At 34.7% G+C, this 19551-nt stretch overlaps 1 protein-coding gene across 1 annotated transcript; it reads left to right on the forward strand.

Annotated features, from left to right (window-relative positions):
- The first annotated feature begins 446 nt into the window (after positions 1-446).
- On the forward strand, positions 447-1189 carry LOC134266568 (galactose-specific lectin nattectin-like). Its single transcript, XM_062748793.1, has one exon. It carries the CDS (start codon positions 466-468, stop codon positions 1045-1047), a length of 582 nt encoding a protein of 193 aa, XP_062604777.1. The 5' UTR covers positions 447-465; the 3' UTR covers positions 1048-1189.
- Positions 1190-19551: the final 18362 nt, after the last annotated feature.

Raw genomic sequence — 19551 nt, forward strand, 5'->3', positions numbered from 1 at the left:
TTTTAATGCAATTTGATTTCATTTTTGTGATATTTGGAACAAAAAAATAAAATATACATTCGATTAAATTCATTCATGTTAGTGTTATTAATATGAGTTTTGTTAAAGGTTTGTATAACTTGCCCTTAAAAGGTATATGAATAAGATTTATATAAAAAAATACATACTAGTATTTCATGTCTTGAGACTTCCCTACAATAAATAAAATGTACTTTTAAGAAGTATTTATGATTTTTCATCTATCTGTAATTTTGAAAGGATAAAAAAAATCTTGAATGAAAAAGTAAAAGTTTAGATATTGTAGTCTGTTTAAATTAGAGTACAAATTAGACAGGTAAGAAATGAAACAATTCAGGTAAAGTAAATAGAACTTCAGGATTGATAAAAATTTTTCGTAACCAAGTTGTACATGGGTATAATTAAAGATAAAGAATTGGCACTCTTAGATTATTTTGAGCGTTTAAAATGTCCTCGCTTTTGATTTTGGCGTTACTTGTCACATTCTATGGATTTTCTGCTGCTTTTCTGGCAAATCCGGGAGATGGGGATGAAATCATGGCAGAGATTTCACAACTTCGCCAGGTGATCCAACAATTAAGTACACAGGTCAAATCTTCCTGTGGATGTGCTACAACTTTGAAACCAAGATGTCCAGACGGCTGGCAAATGTTCGAGAATAACTGTTATTATTTTGGCGTTGTTCCAAAATCCTGGCAAGATGCGGAAGTAGCTTGTGAACGCCTTGGCGGCCATCTTGCAACAGTTCATTCTTCAGAGGAAGAACAGTTCATACTGGATTACGTACACCGCGAAAGGAAAACCTTAGTAGACATGTCACATGGGTATACTTGGCTCGGGGGACACGACTTCTTACAGGAAGGCAATTGGATGTGGATAACAGACGAGGTGTTTAACTATACCAACTGGAGGGTGACGAATCCGGCGAGCAATCAAGCTGAGGACTGTCTGGACTTAAGTGGTGGAGGCTGGAATGATAACACGTGTTCCTATAAACTGAATTATGTTTGTGAACGGAAAGCTTTCTAAGTTGCGGTGAATACCTAAAGGAAATCTTTTTTGTCATCTTAATGAATATGATTTGTAATAAAAAAATGTCCAGAGGTTGCACTTATAAGACAAATTATGTACATGATGTCATGTGTTTTTGTATTAATTAAAAATATACTTATCCCTATACATATTTTTAAGATTTTTTAAAAAATATGAAATTTATTGTCACTGATTGCATTTTGACAGTAATTGAAGTGATTTGTAATTGATTCTAAAATACTTTTAAATGTTTTTTTTTTAATTAAACGCACTGAAAATAATATTGCAATACCTTTCAATTACTCTTAAGGTAGGATTCTTCTCACACACAACTGTATTTCTTGTATTTAAAAATTAAAGACATTTTCACAGAATCGAGAAGACAATATTACTAAGTGATGGTATTATTAAATTAACTTTGACCGTTTTATTTTAGAGTCAAGTTCAGGTCAAGGTCATTACCTTTTTCCTGGTCATTAAGAATAAGAATAACTGCATCCAGTCATGAGATAGGGGCCTTCTATTTCAAAAGATTTTTTTTTCTTTTTGCATAAAAAGATGTAACGATATTGGATCTATAAGATGATATTATCAAATTGACTAAAATGGTTTAACAATAATGGATTAATGGAAGCTAACGCGCTTCATGAAATATACCGGCGTGAAGCGTCGTAGCTCATAACCTCATGAATCTTCAAAAATGAAATTCATTTCTTAATTGACCTGGCTTTATCAGTTACATGTAGCAACCATTTTTAAAAAAAGTCTTTTTTTTAGATTAAAGAACTTTTATGCATGCACTAAAAGTGCTAAAGGCTAGACTGGTACCCTCACACTGGTTAACTGGCTACAGATCCCAGAAAAACCAATTTTAATCATCAGTGAACAGAATCAAGGGCAAAGAACCAGTGCTAAAAAGCCCATTTGGTCATAACTCTCCCTGATTCATATTATTGATAATTCTGAAAAGGGTTTTTAAAACAATTACTCCTAATATTGCAACTTTGACCCAATTTGGTGACCTTAGTCTGCCCAAAGGGATTGTTACCCTCAACCTTCTCCAAGGATCCATTATTGACAAAACAAAAGGCCTTAACATACATGCAGTCATCAGAGTTATTTATTATTGTACTAAGGTAAATAATTACAGCAGACTACATAATGTATATGTTCATTCAAAGGAGAAATTAAATCCCTTTTATTCAATAATGCTTTTTGCAAAGTTTGGTTGAAAATTGAGGATTTTAGAGAAAAATTCAAATAAGTAAATATAGTTTACATTGACAACTGAACAATGGATGAATATCAATTAAAAAAAAAACTCATGTCACACTTTGGTTTAAAATCAAATAAATTCCATCAAATACTTCAAACATGCTTTTAAAATTAAAACATAGCTAATTAAGTTCTCTCGGGACAACAAAACTCAAGAAAGGGAGATTTGATATAAATTTGAAAAAAAAGAGTTTGAGAAAGGAACTCCTTGTCATCTTTTCAAAGCACATGATCCTGAGGTGCAAGCTTAACCAAACAAATGACAATACAGCACAGGCCTAAATCACATGCTGATATGCCATAGCCAACCTGCAACTGAACTGAACACACAACTGAGATGCTGGTTTCCGAGTGTATGGCTCTCCTTGCACACATGAAAAGAAAAAGAAAAGATATTAAAACATATGAAACATATGAATCAGCCTAATTGTTAAGAAAATTAATGAAATGATGGATAATAATTAAAACTATTAAAAACTAGTGGAAATACTAATCAAAAATCAAGCATTTGATATATTATTAACTGTACAGGTGCATCTTTTGCTCTTCTAATCAATAAGATGTTCAATAAATTAAGAAGTTTGCTTTATGAAGCCTTTTTTCTAACTTTATGACCTTATTTGATTAATTCAAAGGTAAAAAAGAGATGTTTATTAAACATTTTTGCCCCCTCTCCCCAAAATTGGAATTTTTTAAAGTCCAAAAGGGCATAACTGTGTCAAAAATGGCATGATTGTACCCAAAACATAACTTGACTTAGATAGTTATCTGATAAATCTGTATACTACAGTTCACTTCAGTATGTGCAACCTCGGCAAAGAAAAGAATGGTAGCTGCAGATAATTGGAATTTTTTAAAGTCCAAGGGGTATAACTGTCAAAAATGGTGCGACAGTGCAATGGTAGTGAGGAAAATGAATGGAAACTAGGTGGACTGACAGACAGACAGAACGACCGATAGACAGCAGCAAAGCAATATGCCCTGTCTTCTTCGAAGGGGGGCATAATTAATAATTTCACAAAGTACTTCATGTATTAAAATTAAGTCTTGGTGAAAATTATCACTTTCATCAATATAAGTGACTCCTTTAACAACTGTAGTGAATATGAAGACTAAAGTTTTACCTGAACCTAAATTAGTTTGTCTTCACTTTGACTCTCCTCCCAAATCTTGGATGGTAGCATGTACTCTCACCTATGGATGGAATCCCAGCTGACCATTTAGTTGGCATTTACCCTGCAACAAGACACATTCTGATCATGAGTTTTATCTTTGACCTAAATATGAACATGAATCTTTTTTTATATGTCATTGATACTAGATAGTTGTTAAAATTTCTATTAAAGTTAGTTTAAGAGGACATTAAGAGATATATCATCTATAAATTTAGGAATTATGTCTTTATCATATACATCTGTATATAAACACATATTTACGAATGTATTCCCAACAAATACTATTTAAAAAGCTCTAATATAAGGTGACCTCTGGTCCCCCTATTGTTGTTCAATATAAGGTGACCTCTAGTCTCTCCCCCCCCCCCCACTGAGGTACACTATAAGGTGACCTCTGGTCCCCTTACTTATGTACAATATGATATAAGACACCCTCTGTTCTTCCTATTTATGTAAATATAAGGTGACCTTTGGTCCTCCTTATGATGTTTAATATAAGGTGACCGCTGCCCCTAATGATATACACCATAAAGGGACATCAGGTCAAATAAACTTTTTGCTACCTCTGGTGTCCTATAAAAATTATGGAAACAAGAATTAGTTTTATATTGGACTTCAATAAGTGTATCTAATTCTTACAATGTAGTATATATATGTTTTTTCACCAATCAAGGGCCCTCGCCAGTATGTAGTGTAAAGCGGAGCTGTGAGAATTCCATCAGCATCGAAAGCAAGTTTTTTGACTTGCCTGGATAGACGAGCGGTCTGATGCTCTGTTCCTGTACTGCTAGGAGACAGATTCCTTAGGTCGGAAGTTCAACCCCAGGCATAAGGAGCACACGGTGGTAGATGATAACCGGTCGATAGGGGATGCTCGCTCCTCCATGGCACCTGATCAGGCCCCGGGGCCATAAAACTTAGATGAGCTCACTTTTGATCTCAGTCTCACTTTTCTACTTTTAAATCCTTTGGTAAAAGTGAGACTGAGATCAAAAGTGAGCTCGTCTCAGTTTTATGGCCCCGGAGCCTGATGTCTGATGTATTTGAGATCCGTGTTTGCTCTGCTCCTATTTTAAATTGTTTTACGGACTTTTAATATGAGTACTGTACGTTTTTCCCATATGTTTTATTGATGATATTTCAAGATAAAAAATAGCAATCAAACTCCAAAGTCAACTGAAACAATACATGTACACAAAGAAGGACCTTCAAAACCATCAGAGGTATAATCAAGTGCCATGGAGGGGTAAACGCCCCCTGTCGATCGGTTATCCCCCGTATAACTCTTGTCTTGATCACGCAAACAAACATGGAAAATCCTAAGATTATTTAATAAGAAAATAACGGCCTATGATTGCATGAAGAATGTCTGCATTTATCAATATGTTTCACAGGTACATGTACATGTACCTGTGAAAAGGACCCATTCCGATTTTTAAGCCTATGGTTCATTAGACATTTCTTCTTAAATTATACGTATAACACCTTATGATACCCCTGCTTGAAAAGTGGGAGGGTATATAATGGTCGGGATGTTCTTATCCGCAACTCCTCTTAAACTACTGCATGAAATTAATGAGATGACTTTCACAGAATGTTTGGTACATGGTGCCATTGTGCATGTCTTATTTTAGTTTTGATCGATGCATATTTTTATTTTTCCATAGCAAACCATGGGCAATGCCATCCTTGCTATAATATTGAAGGATATCCATCTTTTATCCGCAACTTCTCCTATTACAACTAATTAAATTTTAACGAAACTTTAATATATTTTTGTTCATATTATGCTATTATGCAGCTATTAATTAGCTATTTGGTCCAATATTCTGTCGTCCAGATCAACATTTAAAGATTACTAATAACTCTATCTTTTTTTAAATTCGGGTGATGGGATCAATCGAGTGACTTCCATGTTGATTTGCATAAAATTATCTCGCAAGCCAATCGATTGATCATCGTCAAGAAATCCAAAGATCTGACAGTTATTCCTTATATTTACATGTTCCTAATTCCGCTAATCCTCGTGCTACAAGCCTCTCTTCTGTCTCTATGTGTCCCACCCCGCACGTGTTTTTTTCACCGCGCTCATCGATGAGCCAGTACATTAATGTAGAAAAAAAATACATTAACTATTTGTAATTTTATCTCGAACAAAGACATTGGAAATGTTAATATTAACTATTATAGTCATATGGGAGGTTGGGTATCATTTAATTAGCTTACTGCTAATAAAATAACTATTATGCATACCATAACAAACAAGAGGCCCATAGGCTACATCGCTCACCCGAGCATTGTGGCTAGGAAAAAGTAGAAATTGGTTTACTATTAAAAAGTTTAAATCCAAATGTTTGGCCCCGCCCTACCCCCGGGGGTCATGATTTGAACAAACTTGAATCTACACTACCTGAGGATGCTTCCGTATAAATACGAGCGATTATGGCTTTGCTGTTCTTGAGAAGAAGATTTATTAAGAATTTTCCTATATATTTCTATATAAAAATTTGGTTGGCCATTGTGGCCTCGCCCTACCCCCTGGGTTCATGAATTGAACAAACTTGAATCTACACTACCTGGGGATGCTTCCATATAAATATAAACGATTATGGCCTTGCTGTTCTTGAGAGGAAAATTTTTTAAAGAATTTTCGTATATATTTCTATATAAAACTTTGGTTGGCCATTGTGGCCCCGCCCTATACCCGGGGGTCTCGATTTGAACAAACTTGAATCTTCACTACCCGGGGATGTTTCCATATAAATATGACTAAGGATGGCTTTTCTGTTCTTGAGAAGAAGATTTTTAAAGAATTTTCGTATATATTTCAATATAAAACTTTGGTCCGCCATTGTGGCCTCGCCCTACCCCTGGGGGACTTGATTTTAATAAATTTAAATTTACGCTACCTGAGGATGTTTCCCCATAAGTTTTATCTTTCCTGGCACAGTGGTTCTTGAGAAGACGATTTTTAAAACATACCACCAAATTTTCATAAATTCTCAATTATCTCCCCTTGAATAAGGGCGTGGCCCTTTATTTGAACAAACTTGAATTCCCTTCATACAAAGATGCTTTGTGGCAAGTTTGAATGAAATTGGCCCAGCGGTTCTTGAGAAGAAATCAAAATATTAAAAAGTTTATAGACAGACAGACAGCTAGACGGACAGACGGACGCCGGACAAAATGTGATCAGAAAAGCTCACATGAGCCTTCGGCTCAGGTGAGCTAAAACGAATAAAAATCATTTTTAACAAACAATTTATCATTGACTCAAATGCTGATTGACGTTTTTGTTCTTATTGTTAGTCCTTTATTCATACACTGAATTGACGACGGATTTTCCCGTTATTTCCCGATCATGACTAGGAACACATGGGGGATGAGAACGGTCAGCAGGGGATCATCACTCCTCCATGGCACCTGATCCCACCTCTGATGTGTAAGAGGTCTGCTCCTATTTTATATTGTTTTATGGACTTTGAGATTAAAAACTGTTCTTATCTCCATATCCTTCTTTTGACGTATAGTAGAGAAAAAAAAATTCCAGAATAAGTGACATATTTTAAAATATTTGATGAAGAATTGTTGTGAGGTGTGTTGTATTTGTATTGTTTCATCTTGTATATCATTAGTAACATTTAGTTTCTTGAACATTCCAGAGTGGTCAACATGTTTGGTCATTTGATCTAGAACATTCTTAAATTTTGTGTATGTCCAGATTGTTCCAGTAATATCATGTTTTAACAATTTCTAGAATATTCTAGATTTATATTACTGTATAAATACCCTGTCAATTCGATGCAGAGATACATTGTCGTATAAGCATCATTGAGGTATTACTGGGATATAATTTCACTGGGACATTGTGTGCAGCCACGGACACTCTGATGTATGTATTTTTAGATTTTTGCTAAGTTTGTACTTTTAAATGATTTGTATATTACTGTAAATAAATTATTGTTAAGTTTAAACTGTGTGATTGATCTTTGCTGGCATTTAGGGTTATTCTGACCCATAACAGAATTGGGGGCTCGTCCGGGATCAAGAATTTCTTGCACTTTTGCAGTTTATTGTCAAAATTTTTTTTAATTGAACCGTTACATTTGATTATAAGCCAGCAGAAATCAACATGGTGTTTTCGGTCACAGACTTTCTTAGTTCACCAAGTGTTCAGGTTTTTGATACGTTAAAAAAGGATGACTTGATTGCATTAGGTTTGCATTTTGGGTTAGATGTTAAATCCTCTCAGAGAAAGCAAGACATTAGAATTAAGGTTGCAAACAAACTAGTAGAAAAAAACATCTTTGAAAAATGCGATCTTCCAGAATATACAGTTAAATCAGAGTTAGGCTCTTACAAAATGGCAGACTATCAGTTTCAATTAGAGTTAGAGAAAATGCGATTTGAAAGAGAAAAATTTGAAAGAGAAGAGCGAGAAAGAGATAGAGAAAGAGAAGAACGAGAGCGTGAACGGAAATTTGAATTAGACAAATTAGAAAGAGAAAGAGAAGAGCGAGAAAGAGAAAGACAAGAGCGAGAGAGAGAGCGTGAAATGAACTTTGAATTAGAGAAATTAAAATTACAAAACCAACCAGAACCGTCAGTTATCAAAACTGAATTTGACGCAGCAAAAAATATCAGATTAGTTCCAAAATTTCAAGAAAAATCTGTAGACAAATATTTTCCCCAATTCGAAAAAGTCGCAGAGAATCTTAAATGGCCACGAAATGTTTGGTCTACGATGTTACAAAGTGTACTGGTTGGAAAAGCGGCTGAGGTATACTCTGCACTAGGGGTAGTTGAGAGTTCAGACTATGAGAAGGTCAAAGCAGCAATATTAAAAGCCTATGAATTAGTACCTGAAGCGTATAGACAAAAGTTCAGAAAGTATAGAAAGTTTGATAATCAAACATTTGTTGAATTTTCACGAGAGAAAGAAGATTTATTCGATCATTGGTTTAGATCTAAGAAACTTGATAAAACTTTTGATAATTTGCGCCAAGTCATCCTGGTAGAAGAGTTTAAGGAATGTGTTTCTCAAGATTTGAAAACACATTTAGAAGATAAGAATGTGAAAACTCTTGAAGAGGCAGCAGTCATATCTGATACTTATGCTCTGTCTCATAAAAAGAATTTTGTATCAAGATCTCAGACTAGCAGTAATTCTACCAATTCAGACACATATAAAAAGAGTGGTTCAGGGTCTCAGTCTTTCACAAGTTCCCAGTCTCCATCCCAAGGTGGTTCTAAGTCCAGTCCAGGACGTTTTGAAGGATCTTCTGGAATAGGGTCGCTTCCTACTTGTAGTTATTGTAAGAAAAAAGGTCATCTGATTAGTGAATGCTTTAAACTTAAGAGAAAAAATGACTTTGATAAAACTCAACCACATGCTTGTGCGGCAGTTAGAGGTGATAGAGAAGCCTTAGTTTCGATTTGTTCCGACACTCCTGATGTCCAGGGTTCACAGTCCAGTTCTATTGATTCTATGGAGGATTATAAGCCCTTTATGTCTCAGGGATTTGTTTCACTCGGTGACTCTAGCGAAATAAAACCTGTCCAGATTTTGAGAGATACTGGTGCTGCACAGACGTTATTGTTAGAGGGCGTGCTTCCTTTGTCTGAGCAGACTTCTACTGGTGGGTCAGTTTTATTACAGGGTGTGGAGCTAGGCGTCATTGATGTTCCCCTGCATAGAATTAGTTTGAAGTCAGATTTAGTTACTGGACCTGTTATCGTAAGTGTTCGACCTACTCTTCCCGTTCCAGGCATTTCTTTGTTGCTAGGCAACGATTTAGCTGGTGGAAAAGTTGTACCAGATCCTATAGTTTGTGAGAAAATCACTCCAGATGTCATGTGCGATGATGAAGATGATGACATTTATCCAGCCTGTGCTGTTACTAGAGCGATGGCCAGAAGACGAGAAATGGAGGCAGACCATACTCAAGCCTTTGACGAGACGAATTCCTCTGTTGATATTGATTTGAATGACACTTTCTTATCTGACCTTGATGGCACTCAAACAAGCATGGAACCACACAATATCAAGAAGCAAGAGAAGAAAGAACTGTTACCAAAATTTGGTGGTGAGGATGATGAGTTGCATCCAATAGTTAGCCAAGGCAAGGACATCCTCAGCCGAGAACGTTTACTCTCTGAACAACATAAAGACCCAGATATCATTCAACTTAGTAAGAGGGCACTTCCACCAGAAGAGGCTACTAAAGTTGGAGAATGCTTCTATATGAAAGATGGCATCCTTATGCGAAAATGGCGACCACCTGACGCTTCCCCAGATGAAGTGTGGCGTGTTGTTCACCAGATAGTGGTCCCAGCTGCTTATCGTCGAGATGCCATGAGTTTAGCTCACGATACACCTATGGCTGGTCATTTAGGTATCAATAAGACTTATAATAGGATTTTGAGTCATTTTTATTGGCCTAAGCTAAGGAAGGATGTTTCTGAGTTTTGTAAGTCGTGTCATGTCTGTCAGATGGTAGGTAAACCGAATCAGAAGATACCATCCGCCCCTCTCCAACCAATTCCAGCTTTTGAAGAACCGTTTAGTCGAGTGTTAGTGGATTGTGTAGGACCTTTGCCTAGGACTAGATCTGGAAACCAGTATTTACTTACCATTATGTGTACATCCACTCGGTTTCCGGAAGCCATACCTCTTAGGAATATAAAGGCAAAGAGCATAGTTAAGGCCCTAACCAAGTTTTTCAGTTTTGTAGGAGCACCCAAGGCAATTCAGTCGGATCAAGGCTCAAATTTTATGTCGGGGTTGTTCCAGCAAGTCATGCATGAGTTGGGTATTAGGCAGTATAGATCAACTGCTTATCATCCTGAGTCCCAGGGAGCGCTAGAACGTTTTCATCAAACCCTAAAAACAATGCTGAAGACCTATTGTTACCAGTATGAAAAAGAATGGGACGAAGGGGTTCATCTTGTGCTATTTGCTGCACGAGAAGCAGTCCAGGAGTCTCTTGGGTTCAGTCCTTTTGAATTGGTGTTCGGACATACAGTTAGAGGTCCTTTGAAATTGTTGAAGAAAAAGTGGCTGACTGAGACTAGTGATCTTAATCTTTTAGATTATGTGTCTGATTTCAAAGAAAAACTTTACAATGCTTGTAAATTAGCACAAGAAAATTTGAAGAGTTCTCAGATGAAAATGAAAATGTGGTATGACAAAGATTCCAGAAATAGGGTGTTTAAGCCAGGTGATAAGGTTCTTGTATTTTTACCTATTCCTGGTCATCCTTTACAGGCCAAATTTTATGGCCCTTATGAAATTGAAAGCAAGATCAGTGATGTAAACTATGTAGTTAAGACACCAGGTCGACGTAAAGAGAAACGGGTTTGTCACATTAACATGTTAAAAGAGTATTTTGAAAGGTGTGACCGAAATTCTGTAAAACCAGTTTCCACTTTAGCCAATGCTAAGACTGTTCAAAATTGTATTGAAAGTGATACGAGTGTAGAAATGAATGAGAAAGATTGTAATCAGAGTGTCCGCTTGAAAAACTCAGAAATTTTGGCTGATTTTGATGACAAACTTGGACATTTGAACATTCACCAAAAAGAACAAGTTAAAAACTTGATGAATGAGTATCATCAAATCTTTTCGGATGTTCCAAAGAAAACTAATGCAGCTTGTCATGATGTCATAATGGACGACGCTCTACCTATCAAACAACATCCGTACCGTCTTAATCCAATAAAATTGCAGTACCTAAGAAGGGAAGTGCAGTTCATGTTGGACAATGACATTGTTGAACCTAGTAAAAGTGATTGGAGCTCACTGTGTATTCTTGTACCAAAACAGGACGGTTCGTACCGATTATGTACAGACTTTAGAAAGGTGAATTCTGTTACCAAAACCGATTCATATCCAATACCTAGAATCGATGACTGTATTGACAACATTGGAAATGCGAAATTTGTCAGTAAATTTGACCTGTTGAAATGCTACTGGCAAGTACCGTTAACAGAAAGAGCAAAAGAAATATCTGCTTTTGCTATACCAGATGGACTTTACCAGTATAAAGTAATGCCTTTTGGCATGAAAAACGCACCGGCTACATTCCAAAGGATGATTCACTCCCTTCTTCAAAACCTCGAGGGTTGCGAGGCCTACATTGATGATGTCATCATATACAGCAACACATGGGACGAACATATCCGAATCATGCGTGCTTTATTTGACATTTTAGCTAAAGCAAACTTAACTGTGAACCTTGAGAAGAGCGAATTTTGTCATGCTTATGTAGAGTATTTAGGTCATAAAGTAGGTCAAGGTTATGTTACACCAATTATGGCTAAAGTGGAAGCTATTGCAAAGTTCCCGATTCCTACAAACAAGAAAGAGTTAATGAGGTTTTTGGGCATGGCTGGGTTTTACAGAAAATTTTGTCCAAATTTTTCCTCAGTAGTTAGTCCACTTACAAATCTTTTGCAGAAGAGGGTTAAGTTTGAATGGAAAAAGGACTGTGAAAAATCCTTTCATAAAATCAAATCTGTCCTTATGAGCAACCCAGTTCTGTCAACTCCAGATTTTTCTAAGCAATTTAAGCTTACTGTTGATGCTAGTGATGTTGGAATCGGGGCAGCTTTGTTTCAAGAACATAGTGATAATGTAGATAGAGTTGTTTCTTATTTTTCAAAGAAACTTACAAAATGTCAACAAAAGTATTCCACCATTGAAAAGGAATGCCTTGCTTTGTTGTTAGCCTTACAGCATTTTGATGTTTATCTGAATGTTACATTGCATCCAATTCTTGTGTATACTGATCACAACCCCCTGACATTTTTGCATAAATTGTCAAACAAGAATCAAAGACTGACTAGATGGAGTTTGTTGTTACAAGAATACAACATAACAATTATGCATATCAAAGGCAAAGACAACGTTATTGCAGATGCCTTGTCAAGAGTATCGTAAACATACTAGATTTTGTATTAATGTACGTATGTTTTGATAATATAAGTTTTCATTGACATTCAAACTTTTTAAGGGGGGAGGTGTTGTGAGGTGTGTTGTATTTGTATTGTTTCATCTTGTATATCATTAGTAACATTTAGTTTCTTGAACATTCCAGAGTGGTCAACATGTTTGGTCATTTGATCTAGAACATTCTTAAATTTTGTGTATGTCCAGATTGTTCCAGTAATATCATGTTTTAACAATTTCTAGAATATTCTAGATTTATATTACTGTATAAATACCCTGTCAATTCGATGCAGAGATACATTGTCGTATAAGCATCATTGAGGTATTACTGGGATATAATTTCACTGGGACATTGTGTGCAGCCACGGACACTCTGATGTATGTATTTTTAGATTTTTGCTAAGTTTGTACTTTTAAATGATTTGTATATTACTGTAAATAAATTATTGTTAAGTTTAAACTGTGTGATTGATCTTTGCTGGCATTTAGGGTTATTCTGACCTATAACAGAATAATCAAAGAAAAATAATAAAGCAGGGATACTTAACATATGAATTCTGATCTATTATCCATTTTGAAATGTTTAAGAACTAATTATCTGCGTAAGTAATACATAGTTACATGAAACACAGCTTGAGTATCTGTGAAGTTTTGTAAGTAAATGCCTGCACCATTGAAATCACGTAATTTATACAATCCATGAATGAATTGTGAGGATTTAAGTTTGTTTAAATAATGCATTGCTCTTGGAGGAAGGATAAGGTTATACAAAAGGGATAGAAGTTTTACATCATAATGTGAAGAAAAATTTTCTTCCCAATCATTTGAAGTAGAGTGAGGTTATGAGAAGTTGTGTATTAACGCATCCCTAAATTGTGCAGTTTCAAATTATGGCTTTTGCAGGAAGGATTGGCACATAACACTGTCAGAGAAATGAGAGGATCAGTATTTTACATGAAATATTCTCATTTATTCAATAATCATAATTATGTAATATTAATGAGAAGAAAGCTCTAAAAATGACAATGGCACAGTAAATGAAATTCATATGCGAACATTTCCAAGATGCGTAGAAGGATTTTATTTTCTGTTGTAAATTTTCTACTTAAAACAGCAGGTTCAAGGTGACTCCTGTGAGCACTGTAGCACATTTCATTTAGATATCGTTGACATCAACGATGAATGTACTATACAGGGTTATTATCCTCCTTTCACACTTGCAAATGATTTTGCACCATTTTAAACTCGCCCAGTCACATTTTTGTATAAGATATACTCCATTATAAATTTGCCCAATAACACATTTGTATAGAATATAGTGTTTTTTTTTATTTGCCCCGTTTTAAATTCACCCATCTGTGAGAAAAGTGAAAAGATCCAAAATAAAGATTGGCAAAAGTTTCCCTGTATACTGTCTATGTTTATTTTATAAAGCATATTCGATCGCAAGGAGCCATAAAAAAGCATGCAGCCATCATCTTCAATGAAATCAGTCACAACAAGTTGTTAGAAACTAAAGCCACAGAGACAATGGAAATCCCTCAGAAAGGATTTAGAAATATGCTTATTTTTGTGACAAAAAATTAAGTTTAAGATCAATAACTATGTTTTTTCTAATCAATTTTTAAAAATATTTATTCCGTTATCTTTATATATTTTTTTTTCATCACAATATGCTTATAGGCATTTTTCTTTCTTTGAGCTGACCTCAATGATGTTGCTGAAGCACATGCAATAACCTGGGCGTTTTGGTCAGTGTCCCAGGTTAAAGATTTGAAGCAGGTTTCTTATTACTTTCACGCCCTATATGCAGGCTTGGGGTAATGTCAAATGTAATAGTAATGCATTGCAATGTTTTACTTGAACTTGATGTAACGCTATATTTATGTGTAATGCAAAAAAGTTACATTACATGTAATGGTAATGTAATGCATTACTTTATCAAATCCAGAGTAATGCTGGCATGACATAGCATAACAAATAATTACTTTGTATGTACCTAGTATAAAGAAAATATAGAATGGACATGGGAATTATTGTTTTATAGGTTAAAAAATATTAATTCATGATAGAAATTAATGAAAAAAGTTAACCTTCCCAGATAAACTCTCTGTATCTATTTAAATACTTTTTTATTCTGTTAAAAATACAATTACCATATTTATTTTAGAGGTAATCTGATTTTAAAAGAATTGTTTATAAAACAGTTTTTAAAATCTGTTTAAAAATAATTCTGGTATGAAGTACACTGATTCATGTTCACGGTTAACTAATTATTGCAAAATTTTGAATAGATATATCGACTACGTATTGTCAATTAATAATGGTACTTTCCAATCCTACGTTGATACGATATAGCCTGGTGAGCTTGAGATAAAAGATATCACAGAGTCCGACACTTCTGTTTCATACTTTGATATTTTACTTGAAAAAGACACTAATGGCAATCTAACAACCAAGCTATCTGATAAACGTGATGACTTTAACTTTTCTATCGTCAACTCCCCTTACTTATGCAGCAATATACCTTCATCACCTGCATACGGAGTATATATATCTCAGTTGATTCTATACGCAAGAGCATGATCTTCGTATGAACAATTTCTAAAACGAGGTAAATTTTTGACAAGCATGTTGACGAAACAAGAATATCAGCAGTCTCAGATAAAATCATCATTTCGTAAATTCTATGGTCGATACAATGACCTTGTCAGCAAATAAAGTTTATCACTGAGTCAAATGCTGACTGACATTTTCATACCAATTGTTAGTCAATTATTTATACACTGAATTGACGACGGATTTTTCCGTTATTTCCTGGTCATGACAAGGAGCACACGGCGGGGATGCTCACTTCTCCTTGGCACCTAATCCCACCTCTGATATTTCGGGGGTCCTCTTATTTTGTTTTGTTTTTAGGACTTGTTTTGTGTACTTTGAGATTGAATCCTGTTTCGTTATCTCCATATTCTTCTGGTCTAGCTTGCGCTGATCATGACAAATTCTTTGTACCCAAAGGAAATAGAAAACATGCAGGCATTCTACACTTAGAAACGCGAAATGTACATCCTGTCCAACAAGTTTTTGTCAATGCGTTTGTTTTCCTTCTTAAGGTACTAGATCAAAATAATCTTTGCATTATTATTAGATAGTTTTGGGCAGGGGTTAAAGTGCCCCAAAAGTTAAACTGCTTTGTGAAATCAGAATAGTTTCACAAAAAGTGCATATTGTACATATATTATCTTACAAACAATTAAAAATTCAGAACTTCCTAACAATTATTAAACGATATGTAAGTTATTTACAGTGTTCTAAACACAAGTACTTGAAATCAAAGAACCTGGTTCACTTGTCGCAAAATTCGGCCCCGTGTCAAAATTAATAATATTCCTTTAAGTTCTTCTAAAGAGTGTATATTTTGTATGAAATTATCAATATATACCTGTACAGAGCTTTATTTATGTTTTATATAGCTGTAAAGGTAGCATTGTTCACGTTAACGTTGCGATATTTTGACGTTGATTTATGCGACGTCATGAACAAGAATGGGATATAATATTTCAAGATATATCCAGCTAACATGCATTTTTCATATGTACGTAGATTCATTAAATTTCTCTCACAAACGCAAAATGCAATTTATTGTTCTACATGTGATAGTATACCATGCTTACTAATTTATTTTTCATTATTAATAGCAAATATTTGAATCAATTCGTATGTTTGAAATCTTTTTTAAAATCATATTTGTTAGAGAAAAAAAATGTTTATTGGTGGGTTTTCATATTTTAGTGGACTGATGCCATGAGATTCATGCCGATAAAAATATTTAAAAGAACTTGAAACAAAAAGGTACAGGAAGTGTTGAAAAAAATCACCATCATACTTTAAACAGTTTACTATTTTATCGTTAGTTTGATGACCCTACTCAGTTTTTCGCCTTTTTGATGACGTCATTGCTTCTTTTTTTAAAAAAGATATATCGTCGTGTTATTAGATACTGAGTAAATGAGTTTAATCAACATTTTAAACTTCAAGAATACTAAAATTAATTTAACGACATTCGCTCCATATTTAACTTAGTGTATCCTGTTAACTTTATACGTTCTATATGTATCTCGAATTGCCTTAATTCTTATTCTTGTCTCCAAATAGTAATTTCACATTAAACATGTAAATGGTCCCCGTCTTTTTTACTTGACATTGGCGTCGGAAGACTAGGAACCGGGGGGGGGGGGGGGGGGGGGGGGGGGGGGCATAAAATGTAAGAAATCATTTTGCAGTTTTTGTCGCTATAAATGTAAAGTTTTCCGTTGACCCCCCCCCCCCCCTCAAAAAAAAATATCTTCGAAAGGAATAACAGCCTAAGATAAAATAGTTTACGATCGCTACATCTGTTCCTGACAAAAAGTCCTCTGTCTAAGCTGCAACATCGTCACACGGATCTAATAATGATATCAGTCATTCCGATTTTTTTGATCGTCGAAACCCCAGACGCAGCATTCAAAATACGATCCTTTCAGATGGAGAAAGGAACATTGTATTTATACAGACTCCGGACCACGCTTGACAGGAGAAGTGGGCGGTGCTAACTGTCAACCAGCTTTTCTCTCATTGGTCCTCTGATACAAGTAACTTACACAATAGATATTAATTGGTTAACTTTAACTTATTTTGTCTATCTCTATTCGGCGGCCAATTCTACATGTATGTGATTATACATTTAATTACCATGTCCTCGGGCAAAATGAGTTTTGTCGACCCTCGACCCAAGTTTGGTTCGATGGTCGACAAAATGCATGTTGCTCTCGAACTCGGTCAATAAATGTATAATATTTCTCGTACATGTATACAGTAGTTTATCGTTTAGATTCAGCGCATAAGTTTTAAAGACGGTCGTAATAACCAAACTTTGTAAACAACTGAAAGGATTATGATTGAAGTTTTTTAGTTTAAATGATTTAGTGTGCATGTAATTGAAGACCTGTGCCCGATGGTCTGAAAAAAAAATGGAATGGACATCGGTTCCCATAAAACTACTGTATAGGGGGAAAATAACATGTCAACTTTAGTAACCCGTCCCTTCCTATAGCCCGATCGCTATGCTTTTAGCTTTCTTATTTTATTTTTAAAAACAATATTCACGGTGTTAATAAATCCGTGAATTCAAGAAACAGTGAATAAATTTTTTAAATAATCTCCATGTTTTATTTTAAATTTAGGAATAGACTACGATAGGTTTATAAACATGTACCGTCAATACATGGTCATTTCAGTAATTACGAGTAGTTATCATTCAATTATTATAATTATCACGCTTTACTTTAATTAAAATCGGCAGATAATAACTTGTGTTTGTTCCAAAGCTGTTTTAATAGCCAACTCTACATGTTTCATCCATCAAAACACGTGGGCCATGGGTTTTGATAACCCGTGCGTAACTAATTTGTTACCACATGTATTTGTTACAGGTCTGCATAAATCATGCATATTTGATTTTATCTAGATTTTGGTTTTAATAAGAAATCATTCAAATAAATATTAAACTTACTGAAGATGTGGAAGTATAATATTTCGTCGAACTACTTAAACACATTTATTTCCGTCCAGTGGTTTTTCGCACAGGCCACCTGGTTATATTTTGCAAAAGCAATAACTACAATTTTGTTTTATGGATAAATTTACCCAAAAATCTTTTTTTAAAATTAAAATAAAAAAAAAAAGTAAGAGTGTATAATACTGAATGTAGTTTTATCAAAAATATAAAATTCCCTTGTCAAAAACATCTATATTTTGTTATATGCAAGCAGATTGTACTTTGTTTCTCACCTTTAAACTTATGCCCTGATTCATTATAATAAAAATACACAAGGTAAGAAACAAAAGTTGTAAACAAACGGGGGAAATAAACCCAGATTAACAGGGTAATAATTAGTGTTACCTATCGATAATGGTTTTTAAAAACACTCTGTCTGGGAGATGTTCTTTTACTTTTCTCTTACACCTAAACCCCGCTGAAATTTAGCAGTTTGATATGCCGATATATCGAACGATTTATTAATCGGATACATAAAATTTTCTCCATTTGGCAGCGTTAGAGGAGGTTCCGCATTGGAGCTGCTTTTCAAAACCTTATCTGATTGGTTAATTGTAATACAGTTTAAATATCTAACCAATCAGATAAGGCGAAACAGAAAATTTCTCCAAAACCTCTCTAACGCTAGAAATCACAATTGGAGAAAATTTTATGTATCCGATTAATAAATTTACTTTCGATTACGGCATATCAAACGCTAAAAGCGGGGTTTAGGTGTAAGAGACTAGTAAAAGAACATCTCCCAGACAGAGTGTTTGCAAAATTATGATAGGTAACACTAATTATTACCCTGTTAATCTGTCTCGAAGCAGGGGTTCCCCCGTTTGTTTACAACTTTTGTTTCTTACCTTGTGTATTTTTATTATACCGAATAGGGCCATTCTTTAAACGTGAGAAAAAGTACAATCTGCTTGCATATAACTTTATGTTTATAGATGTGTTTGACGTTGGGAAATTTTATATTTTCGAGGTATTATACACTCTTACTTTTTTTTTTATTAAAAAAAGAGGGGAGGGTATTATCCATACTTCAGGTGCCTGTGGTTTTTCGCCGCGTTGTATTGAAGATCTTGGGTGCACGTGCACTATCATAATAGCATGTAGGAAAGTCATTTGACGTTTAGAATGAAGGACTTTCAATACCTGCCCTTGTTTAATTAATTATTTATTAAATCCAACAATTTTATATTTACATACCCTGTAGAAATAAAAACATGACACTGATGAATTTTGTAAACATAAAGCTATATAGACAAGGGAGTTAACTTTTATAACATACCAATTACGCGTCTAATTCAAAGAAACCGCAATCGTGTCAGATGAGAGAAAAACGCGAAAATTACAACCCGTGAAATTAATTAACCCTATACAGTACATTCAGTTCTGCAGTTAGTGTGCATGTCGGTGTGGCTCGCCGGCTTTTAGCTTTCTTATTTTATTTTTAAAAACAATATTCCAACAGAAAATTCGAAGTAAATTTATGTTATCATAAAACAAAATTGTAG

The sequence above is a fragment of the Saccostrea cucullata genome, unplaced genomic scaffold (assembly GCF_032062105.1).
Source record: "Saccostrea cucullata isolate Sc308-1 unplaced genomic scaffold, CSIRO_AGI_Scuc_v1 ctg10027, whole genome shotgun sequence".
In the NCBI taxonomy this organism is placed as follows: domain Eukaryota; kingdom Metazoa; phylum Mollusca; class Bivalvia; order Ostreida; family Ostreidae; genus Saccostrea; species Saccostrea cuccullata.